This window comes from Molossus molossus, unplaced genomic scaffold (genome assembly GCF_014108415.1).
Source record: "Molossus molossus isolate mMolMol1 unplaced genomic scaffold, mMolMol1.p scaffold_m16_p_3, whole genome shotgun sequence".
Taxonomy (NCBI): domain Eukaryota; kingdom Metazoa; phylum Chordata; class Mammalia; order Chiroptera; family Molossidae; genus Molossus; species Molossus molossus.
The window spans coordinates 78,010,684-78,023,839 of NW_023425366.1; the positions used below are offsets into that span (position 1 = coordinate 78,010,684).

The window sequence follows — 13,156 nt, forward strand, 5'->3', positions numbered from 1 at the left end:
GTCTTAAAGGTGAATATTGATGATTTCCACATCATAACCACTTACTGTATTGCTTTATAAATATCTAGATAGGCTTGTTTACATTTCTATCATTTGGTACTTTTAATTATTAGTTCATAACCCCAGTGCTATTTACTAAATTCTCATTACATTTCTCTGTCTCCTCCTTTTTAAAATCAAAGCAGCTTATGTCTTTTTTTTTTTTTTACCCAAACATTTTCTTGCTATTTAAAATAAAGTAATTGAAAAAATACTTTATAATAAGAAAATTTGGTAATGATTTTGGGAAAGATAAACAAAGAACGCCTTATATTTATTTGGGCATATGGAGGATTAGCTTCTGTGTTTACACTTGTTGTTGAGTCCAGTGATGATCAATGTTATAGTATTGTCAAGTTGAGATCAGGTCTTGGTGACAGAATAGTTTTTCCTTTTGCACTTACTAGGAAATGCTAAAAAAATGTTATGATATTTTTGGTACTGAATGGAGGCCAGGAGAAGAGATCTAGATGTCAGTGAAGGTAGAAGAGCAGAGGCCCAGGAGCAAGAGAAGAACCAGTGGCAGGGTACGTGAGGCAGCTGCAGACACTAGAAAGAAACATTAAAGAGACTGTTGTGGATCCATAGTTCCATGTTATGGAATCCAATATTTCTATAATAATGTTGAGAAACAGAAAGTGATCAACACTGACATTATATTTAAATACCTCAGATACAGGTTGGGAAAGGTAATGCCTTATTCTAGATCATTTGCAGTTATTATATTTTATCAAATGTAAGTTGCTAATCTATGCATTTGTGTAATCCCTTTGCTTTACTTTGCAGGTATATGAATAAAGGTGGTACATAAAACTACCACCTATAAATATTGACATTACATTTTTTTTAAGCTCTATTGTTGAATGTGTTACAGATGTCCCCCATTTTTGTTCCATTGACCCCCTCCTCCCCACTCCCACCCCTCTCTTGCCTTCCCCACACTACTGTCTGTGTCCATAGGTTGTGCATATATGCATATAAGTTCTTTGGTTTATCTCTTTCCACCTCCCCCCGCTTCCCTTTGAGGTTTGTCAGTTGAACAACCAATTTGTACTTCTTAATCTCTTCACCTTTTTTACCATCCTGCAAACCCCTTCCCAACAGGCAACCAACAAAAAGTTCTTTGTATCTACGAGTCTGTTTCTGTTCTGCTTGTTCATTTGGTTTGTAGATTCAACTGCTGATAGATATGTATTTATTGCCATTTTGTTGTTCATATTTTTGATCTTCAAGAAGGCCCTTCAACATTCCATATAATACTTTGGTGGTGATAAACTCCTTTACCTTTTTCTTGTCTGGGAAACTTGATATGTCCATCAATTTTAAATGATAGCTTTGGAGGATAGTGTAATCTTGGTTGTAGGTCCTTGCTTTTCATCACTTTGCATATTTCTTGCCACTCCCTTCTGGCCTGCAAAGTATCTTTTGAGAAATCAGCTGACAGTCTTATGGGAGCTCTCCTGTAGGTAACTAACTGCTTTTCTCTTGCTGCTTTTCAGATTCTCTCATTGTCTTTAACCTTTTGCATTTTGATTATGATGTTTCTTGATGTAAGCCTCTTTGGGTTCATCTTGTTTGTGACTCTCTGGGCTTCCTGGACTTAGATATCTATTTCCTTCACCAAGTTAGGGAAGTTTTATGTCATTATTTTTTCAAGTAGGTTTTCAATTTCTTGCTCTCTCTCCTCCCATGATGTGAATGTTGTAAATATTGATATTACATTTCTTAACGTTTTTGTTCTGAATCCTTTTTGGTTCTGTGTTTTCTTGATAAACTTAAAAGTGTTGTAAAATTTTATTTTTGTTTTCAGAAAAGGCATATTTGATGAATACAGCCAGATAACTAGTCTTGTTACAGAGGAAATAGTGAATGTCCATAAAGAGATTCAAATGTCGGTTGAACAGATAGACCCTAGCACAGAATATAATAATTTTATAGATGTTCACAGGTATGTATGATATTTTCATTCTTCTTTCAGTACTGATGACAGTATTATTTTGTTTATCATATAATATTTAACCAAATTAAAATAAAAAAATACTGAAAAGCTTGTTAGGGCATTAGATGTTTTAGATTAATTCGCCCCCTTTTAATTATTTTCAAAGTCCTCTTTCCATGATGATAACTATTTATATAATGATCTTTAAAAATTTGTCAATGACAACAATAAAGATAAATTTAAAATAAAAAACATTTGTCAGTTGTCACTACATTATTTCTTAAGCCTATATTTAATTGATGAAATTATATTTTCTTTTTAACATTTCTATAGTAATAATATTATGACTTGTGTGTTAAACTTTATAATGTACCAATTACTTTTTCATACATTCATCATCTTATTTTATACTCATTACCATTGTGACAGGAATAAAACCACTTAATATCCACATCTATAAATGAGAAAATTAAGGCTGAAATTACATGACTAGATCTTTGATGCTTGGGATTTAATTTGATTTATTCTATTTATGTTTACTTTGTTAATTTAATTTGTGATGAGAAAATATATTCTGCCTTTGGTGTGTACTAAGATATATTATGATAGGCTATTCATATTGATCAAAGTTATTTGGCATGCTTTACTAGAACATCAGCTGCTAAAGAGCAAGAAATTGAGTTTGATACTTCCTTACTAGAAGAAAATGAAAATCTTCAGGCAAATGAGATTATGTGGAATAATTTAACAGCAGAAAGTTTGCAAGTAATGTAAGTACCTGGAAAGCCTGGATGGTTTAAATATTACTATTTTTATTTATAGTTGTACATTCTGAGATTTAAAATTCCAATTTATATTTTGTGCAAGTAATGAAAATAAAATAAAAAAGAAACTGATTGTTGCCCTGGCTGGTTTGGCTAAGAGATTAGAGCGTTGGCCCATGGACCAAAGGGTTGTAGGTTCTATTATCAGTCAAGGGCATGTACGTGGGTTGCAGGTTCAATCCCTGCAGGAGGCGACCTATTGATGTGTCTCTCTCACACTGATGTTTCTCTCTCTCTGTCTCTCTTCCTCCCACCCTTCCACTTTATCTAAAAAAATAAACTGATTATTGTTTGGTCAGAATGAAATGTTTTGACAACTATATTAACTTTGCTCATTATTCACTAATTCATTTTGGTAATTCCAAAAATCAAAATTCTCTGTGATGTATTCATTCATTTATTGCTAATATCTTATATTGTAATAATGCTTAATTCTTTTCAAAACTTATTTTTTTAAACCCATTTCATCTTCAAAACTTATTGGCAAAACCATTTTGGAAATGAGGACATACATGAGTGTTAGCAGTAGAGACTTGTAGGTGTCAGCAGCGTTTATTACAAAATTTCACTTTTAATTGAGTTCTCTCTTTTTTTTTAATCCTCATTCGAGGACATTTTTCCATTTTTTGTACAGACAGAGTGGGAGGGAGAGAGAGGAAGAGAGAGAGAGGAAAACATCGATGTGAAAGGGACACATCAAGTGGCTGCCACCCGCACGACCAACCAGGGCCACAAACTGCAACCGAGGTACGCGCCCTTAGCGGGAACCGAACCCGGGTCTGTCCGGACCACAGGTGGACGCTCTAACCGCTGAGCCAAACCGGCCAGGGCTAATTGAGTTCTCTTTAAGCAGGGAAGTCTTCTATTATAGGCTAGTAAATCAGTTCCTTGTTTACTTTGTTGTTGCTATTGCATAAAATTTTAAAGGTCTTTTGAGAAATCTTAATGTGTGTTTTTTAATCCTTTTCAAATATTAAAGCCTGTTAATAGTACATTTTTAAATTTAGAAAATATAATTGAGCCATTCTACTTTACAATATTTAACCTTCTCTTGATTTTTTTCAGGAGCAACACAAAGAAACTTTTATCTATTAATAATCACTGTATATCTGTGTCAGAACCACAACTCAAAAGAGTCAGCCAATAGTCCCCATCTAATATAATTAAATAATCTCCTTTCTGTTGTTCAGTAACAGTGTTGTAGATAGGTAACTGAATGGTAGGATCCTGGGACTAGCTCTTGGAAAGGTTTTTAATATCCTTAAAGTTGGCCTGATGGGATTGAAGAAACTAACAATGCTTGTCAAATCACCTGTGTGAGATGAAGGCTTAGTCATTGTGGTGGACTGACGGTTGACAAGAGGAACATGGGAGTAGCCTGCATTCAAAGGTTTTTCCTAGGGAACCGCATTGGGATTCTTGAAGCTGTTACACATGTTTTGAAGTCCTTCACTGTAGTTTCACTTTGGTTTTAGATATATCACCATTATGGTGTTAGTTATCCCTAAACCAGTGGTTCTCACCCTGGTGATTTTTGTCCCCAGGGGAAATTTGACAGTATCTGGAGACATTTTTGTTTACCAGGTGGGAAAATGTTACTAGTATCTAGTGGGTTGAAGCCATGGATGCTGCAGAACATCCTGCGTCACAGGACAGCCTCCTAAAACAAAGAATTATCTGGTGAAAATGTCAGTAGTGTCAAGGTTGAAAAACTGCTCCAAACAATAGAGTAGAACGATGGAGCTTCTCAATTCTTGTGCATTGACAAATTCCATTTAATTCCTGTGCTGCTTGATGAAGGAATAGGACATAAATTGCTCCTGTTATAAAGATTATTGCATTGTTATCAAATAATTTATTCATCAAAAATACATTTACTATGAATTTAAGGTTTCAAGGGTTACTACTTTCAAGGAATTTGCACTAAAATTGATCAATTGATTGTTGTAAACACCAAGAAAGAATGAGCATACGGATATTGGAGTGTAATGTGGTAAAATGAAAAATAGCTACCTGTTATAAGCTTATGTAAAATAAGAGATTTTATAACCAACGAAGAATTTGTTTTATTGCTTTTCAGGATATAATGAGAGCAAAACTAGTTATGGTTATAAATCATTATTTCTTAATTATGATGATGAAGCAATGTATAAAAATGTAATAAATTTAAGATAATATATCTTTGATAATGTGATAGATTTACTTGCTTACATCTTACTGAGGCAAAACTGTAGCTACATTTCTTTGAATAGTATTTAAATTCAGTATATGAGTTCAAGATCAGGTTTTCCTCAAGAATTTTATTTCAAGAATGAGTTATTCAGCGTGTCTGTTGGCACTCTCAAGATATTCTAAGGTAATTCCATTAAGAGATGTATAAGTATATAATGTCATGCAAGAGAAAAGTATTTTTAACATAATATTAATGCTTTAAAGTTAAACTAATACACAGTGTGGCAAAAGTAGGTTTACAGTTTGTATGGAAAATAATACAATAATTAATAAATAATAATACAAGAATAAATTGTATTTATGTATTCATTGTAAACCTACTTTTGCCACATGGTATCTTTTCTTTTTGAAGCATTAATTTGATAATTTTGTCATAGATTGTGTTAAAATATTATATCCAATAGAAATGAATGAGACAAACAAACAGTTTGGGGAAAAATAAATGCAGATGACCAATAATTCTGTGACAGTTAAAGAAATACAATTTTTTTTGTATTTTTTACCTACCAGATTGGCAAGGATTCAATAATTTGATAATACCTAGTGTGGTGTATGTTATGGAGGAATAAGCCCTCACAAAATCTTGGCAGAAATGAAAACGAGTGTAACCTTTTTGGAGGATTATTTGGCAATATACATCTAAATCCAACTTACACATGCACTTAGACTTAGAAATTCCACTTCCAGAACTTTAGCCTACAAGTATGCAAAGATATGTATGTGTACAACCATAAATGGTGGGTTGCCTGGGTCTGAATCCTGACAGTACGACTTACTACTTTTGTCAAACTGGACAGCTTTTTTCATTCCTTTATGCCCCATTTTTCTTAAATGTGAAATGGTAATAATAATGGCACCCAAATCAGTGTTAGGTCTCCATGCACGAATAAATGTAGAATGCATGAATGTTTCCTTGGCGCATAGTATGTTCTAGGCATTATTTTTGTTTGTTTGTTTTATTACTGCTCGGGGTGGTTTCAGACATTAAGAACTATCAGTACAATGCTCAGGTTTTTCAGGGGCCTTTGGAAATATTTGATATCTGCTAATTTTTTGTTAGTTCCAAAATGTGAGAAGAAAACTGTTACAAGGTATAATATCACTTCACTAATTATTAAATTCAGTATACACAAAAATATTTTAAACAATTCATAGGTTAAATGTTCTCACTTTTTAATATCTGCATATGAATGAGGGCTTATGAGAAACCACTTTTTAATATATATGATATTATATGAATAGAGGCTAAGGACTATAGAAGTCTCAAAACAGTCGTGTTATTTGAGCAAAATAATGGAAAAATCCTATTCATCAATAAAGGTTTGGTTAAGTGAATTATGGTACACCCATAATTTTTCTATTATGCAGGTTTTATTTTTATTTCTTTTTTGGTTGCTACCCACACAACCCCAACCAGGGCCGGGGACAAACTGCAACCAGGGTACATGCCCTTAGCGGGGACTGAACCTAGGTCCCTCTGGTCTGCGGACTGACGCTCCAACTGCTGAGCCAAACCAGCCAGGGCTCTATTATGCAGGTTTTAAATAAGATAGGTTAATATGTATGCTTAAATGGAGAGATATCCAAAGTATATGATAAAGGGCAAAAATAAGTTATAGAATCAAGTTATAGAATATATATGGAGTGAGTTAATTAATAAAAATGATATATATGTATGTTTGCATATATATAGACTATGTTTTGAAATGGAGATGAATGGATGGGGTAAGAAGGAAAGCATCTTGAAGCTAATATTTATAATTATGTTAAATAAATAATTTATTTCTCATCTCTTTGAATTTTCTTATTAGCATGACTCTCTCCAGAATATTAGGTATTTATTTTTCCTTTCATTTTGTCAGTTCCTTTTACTAAGCATTTATTTCTGAATCACATTGCTTTAAATAGTTTTAGGGTAGAACTCTCCCAAAAGCTCTATTTGGAAATGCTGATATTTTATGGTCTGTGCTCCCCTATATTCTACATTTTTGCTTAGCCCATTTAAGAGCTCTAAAGCATTAATATTGAATAATATTAAAGAAAATTTCAGAAACATTTCCCTTTTTGCTTTGCTTTCCTTTATGTTTGCTTAAGAGATCGTCACCCTGTACATTGTGAAAGGTTGCATTAGTTTGGAAGTGAGAATCATTAATTTGTGACTCCTGGAGACGTTTTCTATAAATAGGAGCCATACTGGCAATCTTCCAGACTGCTGATTAGTAGTGACTATGAAAAGAGATAATTGGACCACATTTCTCTTGGACTCGTCTAAATTCTTGGCTAGATGTCAGATGATGTGAATGATTAACATCTTCTCAGATGAATGTAAGAGGTTCTGAGATTATTACACAACTAGTATCTATACCCAAAACAAGGTTATATAGTGTTGCTGCCTGCTCCTTTTCAGGCTTGAGGGACATCTAGTGATACAGTAGTAAGGGACAAAGTTATTGCATTTATCCATCTAAATATGTGCCACTCAGCATTTTATCATACTCTTATTAATTATCTACCAACTATATTTATAAAGATTGGTCAAACCCAGTTTTCCACCCATTTTTATATAGTTCATGAGCTAAGAATGCTGTTTGCATTCTTAAATGGTTAAAAAATCAAAAGGAGAATTAATTACATTTTGTGATACATGAAAATTACATAAATTTAACAGTAGTACATAAAGTTTTATTGGAACACATCTACACTCACTCATTTACCTGTTTCTATAGGTGATCTGCTGAAACAGCCAAGTTGAGCAGTTGTGACAGAGACCATGTGTGGCATTCTCGTTACTTTGCACTGCTACTTGGTGCATTATAGATCACAGTGACACAGTTGTAACTCAGCAGCATTTTGAGTGTCACACATACTGCTGTACAATACCATTTTATTTACTTTTTAATATTAGTCCATGCCTATTAAGTCAAAACAAGAAAAGAATGGATTTGAATGTCACACTTTTAAGACACAGTGGCATGTAGATTCTTTTGTTATTGAAGATGGTAAAGCATTGTGTTTATTTTGCAGTGACACTCTGCCTGTGCTAAAATAATGCAATATCTGCTTACATTACCAGATAAACATGTAGCTCAATATTACCAGCTCAGAGGAGTGCGCTAGTCAGAAAATGTAGAGAATTTAAAATGGAATACCTCATTACCGCGGACTCTCTTCAGAAAAATAAAATATGTAAATGAGGATGCACCCAAAGTAAGTTTCTGGGTAGCTCATTTGTTAGTGGAGCAAGGAAAGCCATTTACCGACGATGAATTAATTAAATAGTGTTTCACTGCAGTAACTCAGGAAGTATGTCTAGTGAAATAAAATTGTTACAGCTATTACTCTCTCAGTGGAGAACATTTGCGTGAAGAGTTGAGACATTGAGAGCTACATCATTAGTTGATTTAAAAAAAAGACAAATAATTTCATGTGGCTTTCCCTGACTCTTGATGAGTCAGCAGGTGTGATAAAGTGCTCAGTTGTTTATTTGAAGAATCAATGCCAAGTTTTAAGGGACTGAAGACTTACTCTCTATGAGTAGCTTGAGTGGATCAACTACAGATAAGAATATTTTCAAAGAAGTTAAGAAAACACTAATCCGGTGAAAACTAAGTAGAATCTTTTAGGATGTGTAACAAATGATGGTGTTAAAAATATGTGTGGATCAGAAAGCAGCTTAGTTGAACAAATGTACAAAAACATGCAAATGTTAAGTGTTTTAATCCTATGGTTATTCATTGTATTATTCATCACTGGGTACTTTGTGGAAAATATTTGAATCTAACCATATGTTATTGAATCAGTAATGTTTATAGTGACTTTTATCTGCTCTTGTGGACTTCACCATTATCAATTATATTAATTTTTGTCAGAAATTGAAACAGAGTATCTTGACTTGCCCTGTCATATAGGACTTTGATGCTTTAAAACAGAGAAGTTTTATTGTGGCTTGTTTTTTTGAGTTGAGAGCCCAGATTGAAATATTTCTAAATAATTAGAATTTCCCTCAAGTACTGTTATTGAACACTGAATTCTCAAAGTTTCAGATATTGGCTTGTGCTGAAGACTTGATAATTTTCTTATTAAATTCAACCTAAAATTATAAGCAAATACAGTGCTTATATGCAGAACTTATACTGCAGTCAAGTCATTTAGATAATAAATAATGTTATTTGAATCCCAGGTAATGTCAGGTTGTTTCATATACTTCCTGTGCATTCGAACATTAAAACACAAAGCAAGATCACCATTCTTACCAAATTTGTAGCTGATGAATTTTCTAAGCTCATGCTGTATTTCCAGCAGCGTGTTTTGGACCATGGTGTGAATATTTCGACATTTCAAAATCTATTTAACAGTGCCGTTGAGCAGTTTCCACCTAACTTTAGAAGTGATGAATGTGCAATGTAGTGACATGCTAAAAAGCATGCAATCTAATTTTATAAATGCCAGCTAAGCAATAAATATACTCAATTGAAATTGTATGCTCATGGATTGATACTAGTTATTTGGCATCACCTGTCTATGTGAAAAGATATTTTCAAAGATCAAGTACATAAAATCTCATTATATATCTGCTTTAGCAAGTGAAAATTTGTAGCTGATTTTGATGATAAGTATTAACTTTGAATCACAATGAAGGCAAACGTTACCACCCTCAGAATATTTCTATCCTTTTCATAGTAGATGGCTGTTATGATAAATCGTACTCAATTATTATTATTATTATTATTATTATTATCATATTTTGAATTTGTCAATAAAATATTTGTGAATATTTGTTTTCTCTTTTCTTATATTAATACCTATATAATATTCCTTGAATTTGCCTCTTGGTGGAAAAGCCTAAAATATTTACTTTCTAGACCTTTATAGGAAATGTTTGTTGACTCTTACAGGAATGACACCAATTTTACACATTAAACTGTCTGAATCAAATTTATCAATCAATGGAATAACAAATACTGCAATACTCTCATGTTTTAAACAGGACTTTTGTCTTATCAAGTTTGCTTTTTACTGTTCTCATTTACAATCTTAGTTCAAGTTTGGTTTTTGGGTGAATGAATACTACAATTATGTGAGGCTATGTTAAGGGAATACTTTTGAATGAGTTGAAAAGATCTGGAAATATGTGAAATATTAGAAGGCAGATAATGGGTTAGAAGGACAGTTCGATTAAGGGAAGCAAAGGGGCTGAATAGAATATAGGTGGATTTGGCAGATTAGAGGTGGATTTTTTTTTTTTTTTGGTATGTGCCCCTATTAGGAACTAAACCCGGGGCTCTCTGGTCCACAGGCCGTCGCTTCAACCGTTGAGCCAAAACTTTTACTTGGTGCATTAGGACTCACCTTCTTCTGTTTAGTTTTGAGAAAATCCGATACGTATTTGTGCAGTGGTATAGAAGGTCATACATAAATTGCTATGAGATTGCAAAATACAATGGTTTATTTCTATTTATGTTGCATTAATAAAGATGTCAGAAAATTACTTCAGGCAACTTTAACCCTTATTCCATTTGTTTTTTTTAATCCTCACCTGAGGACATTTTTGCATTTATCTTCAGATAGAGCGGGAGGGTGAGGGGGAGGAAGAGAGAGAGAGAAACATGGATATGAGAGAGACACATCGAGGGGTTGCCACCCACATGACCTCAACTAGGGCTGGGGACAAACTACAACTAGGGTTGGGGACAAACTACAAACTACCCTAAGTGGGAACTGAACACGACACTCTCAAGTCCACAGGCCGACGCTCCAACCACTGAGCCAAACCGTCCAGGGCCCATTTGGTTTTTTATTAACCCAAATATCACCATTAATGTGACAGTATTGGAAATTTATAATTTATAATTCTTTAAAAAGTTGGATCTCTGTAAGAGTGCTGTAAGATATAGATTATGATATCCAGTGGTTTGGGGATACAAAAGGTATTATAAAACTTGTTATTACCCATAATAATCGTTTTAGACTTTTGTATCTTTAAATACAGTTAAATCTTTAAAAACTGACTAATGCACTCAGATGATAAAATTTGCAAAATTGTACAAAAGGGTGTTCAATGAAAATCGAGGTTCTCCCTCTTTTTTTTAGACCCCCATTTCTACCCTCCAATGTTAATTCATTGAAAAATGTATGTATCTTTCCAGAATGTATATACAAGCACATACATATATATAAATAGTTTTCTTTACTTAAGTGGGGTTGTTCTGTGCATGGTCTTTTGCTTTGTTCTCTTAACATCTAAGAAATCTTAATAGGGTACAGTGTTTTACTGCTTTCATGTAACATAATTATTTAATTAATTTATTTATTTATGGACATTTAAGTAATTTTCACTTTGTTAATATTGCCAGGGTGGATGCAGGTTTTATGGAGACTGAGGCTTACACACTGAAGCTTACACAATGGGGGGGGGGACATCTAGAACAAATACTATGCTTATTTACAAATATAAAATTAAGTACAGACCCTTGGAAGGTATGCAAACAAGGTGGCTGAAGGTTATGTGTCATTAGCATTATAGTGAGTTTACCTTCTTTACTGCGTTTACAAGTAATGCCACAATGAGCGTCCTTGTGATTATATTTGTATACTTGTTGAAATGCATATTTTGAAAAGTTTTAAATATTTTTTTTTATTGAGTTTTGAGAGAAAGGAAGGAGATATAGAGACATTGATATGAGAGAGAAACATTGATTGGCTGCCTCCTGCACGTCCCCTACTGGGGATCAAGCTGCAACCCAGACATGTGCCCTGATCAGAAGTTGAATCAGGACCTCTCAGTCCATGGGACGATGCTCAATCCATTGAGCCACATCGGCCAGGATTTTTTGGTTTTAAGTCACCCACTATTTCAATCCCACACCCCTCTAAGTGTTGAGAGTTTTATTTGTAGTAATCTGGTTCTTCTGTGTTTTTACATACAAACACACATATACCATAAGCATATTGTATTAGTCTCCTCTGGCTGCCATAACAAAATACCAGAAACGGGTGCATTAAACAACTGCAATTTATTTCTCACAGTTCTGGAGTTTAGAAGTTCTAGATCAAGGTGCCGCCAATTTGGTTCCTGCTTAGACTGCCTTCCTGGCCTGTAGACTGCTCCTTCCTTGTGTACTCACACGACTTCTTTGTGTGTGTCTGGAGGAGGAGAGGGAGCACAAGCAGACTCTCTGGTATCTCTTCTTATAGGGACACTAATTCCATCCTGAGGGCTCCACTCTCATGGCATCATCTGACACTAAGTACTTCCCAGAGGCCACATCTAAAAACACTATCATATTGGCAATTAGGAATTTTAAGGGGATACAATTCAGTCTATAGCACACATACAGACATTAATTTTAATATAGATGGAACCATTCTATATGTATTCTGCATCATGCCTTTTAATTTAAATATATGCCTTAGAAGAACTCATAAGTGTGCATTTCATTTTTTAAAGTGGCTACATGCTCTCCCGTCTCTTAAATGGATTAAAATTTATTCAGCTGTTTTCCTGTTGATGGACATTTAAATGTTTTTTAAACAGTTGCAACAAACATCTTGATATCACATTTTGTGCACATGGTTAATTATTTTGGTAAAACAAGTTTGTAGATGATCACAGAATATTCTGATTTGAGGTTTGAGAGACAATTTCACATAGACTTATGAAAAATTGGTGCCAATTTTGTCACATCAGCAGTGTATATGTTTCATTTATTCTTTTCAATATTGAGAACACTGGATATTAACACCCTTTTATATACTTGCCAATTTTACCAGGTGAAAAATAACTTACTGTTTATTTAATCTGCAGATATTTAATTGTGGGTCAGGTTGTAAATATTTTCATCTGCTTGTTGATTATTTGAGTTTTTCTTGATGAGCTTCCAGGTGTGTTCTTTGATATGAGGTGTTTCATTTGAGGTTATCTTTTTTCTAAGGGTTTTTCTGCATTAAGAGGGCGGTTACTTGTAATTTGCATCACAAATATTGTTTGACAGTTTGACTTTTGCGTTTGACTTTACTTACCATCTCTTTAACTTAAAATAATTTACAATTTTAATAGACTTGAATTATTTCATTTATTTTTGTATATTTTGGGTTTCATGTATTGCTTTAAAAGGCTAAAGAT

General features: G+C 33.6%; 1 protein-coding gene across 3 annotated transcripts in view; it reads left to right on the plus strand.

The window, feature by feature from the left end:
* FER (FER tyrosine kinase) overlaps nt 1–13,156 on the plus strand; it is a 364,169-nt gene that overhangs the window by 96,018 nt on the left and 254,995 nt on the right. For 2 of the 3 annotated variants that reach the window (XM_036278843.1, XM_036278844.1), the window contains 2 exons: nt 1,850–1,987; nt 2,629–2,748. In XM_036278843.1, the coding sequence (XP_036134736.1) occupies nt 1,850–1,987; nt 2,629–2,748 (258 nt within the window). The remainder of the gene's footprint in view (nt 1–1,849; nt 1,988–2,628; nt 2,749–13,156) is intronic. The other variant, XM_036278845.1, reaches the window with a different exon arrangement.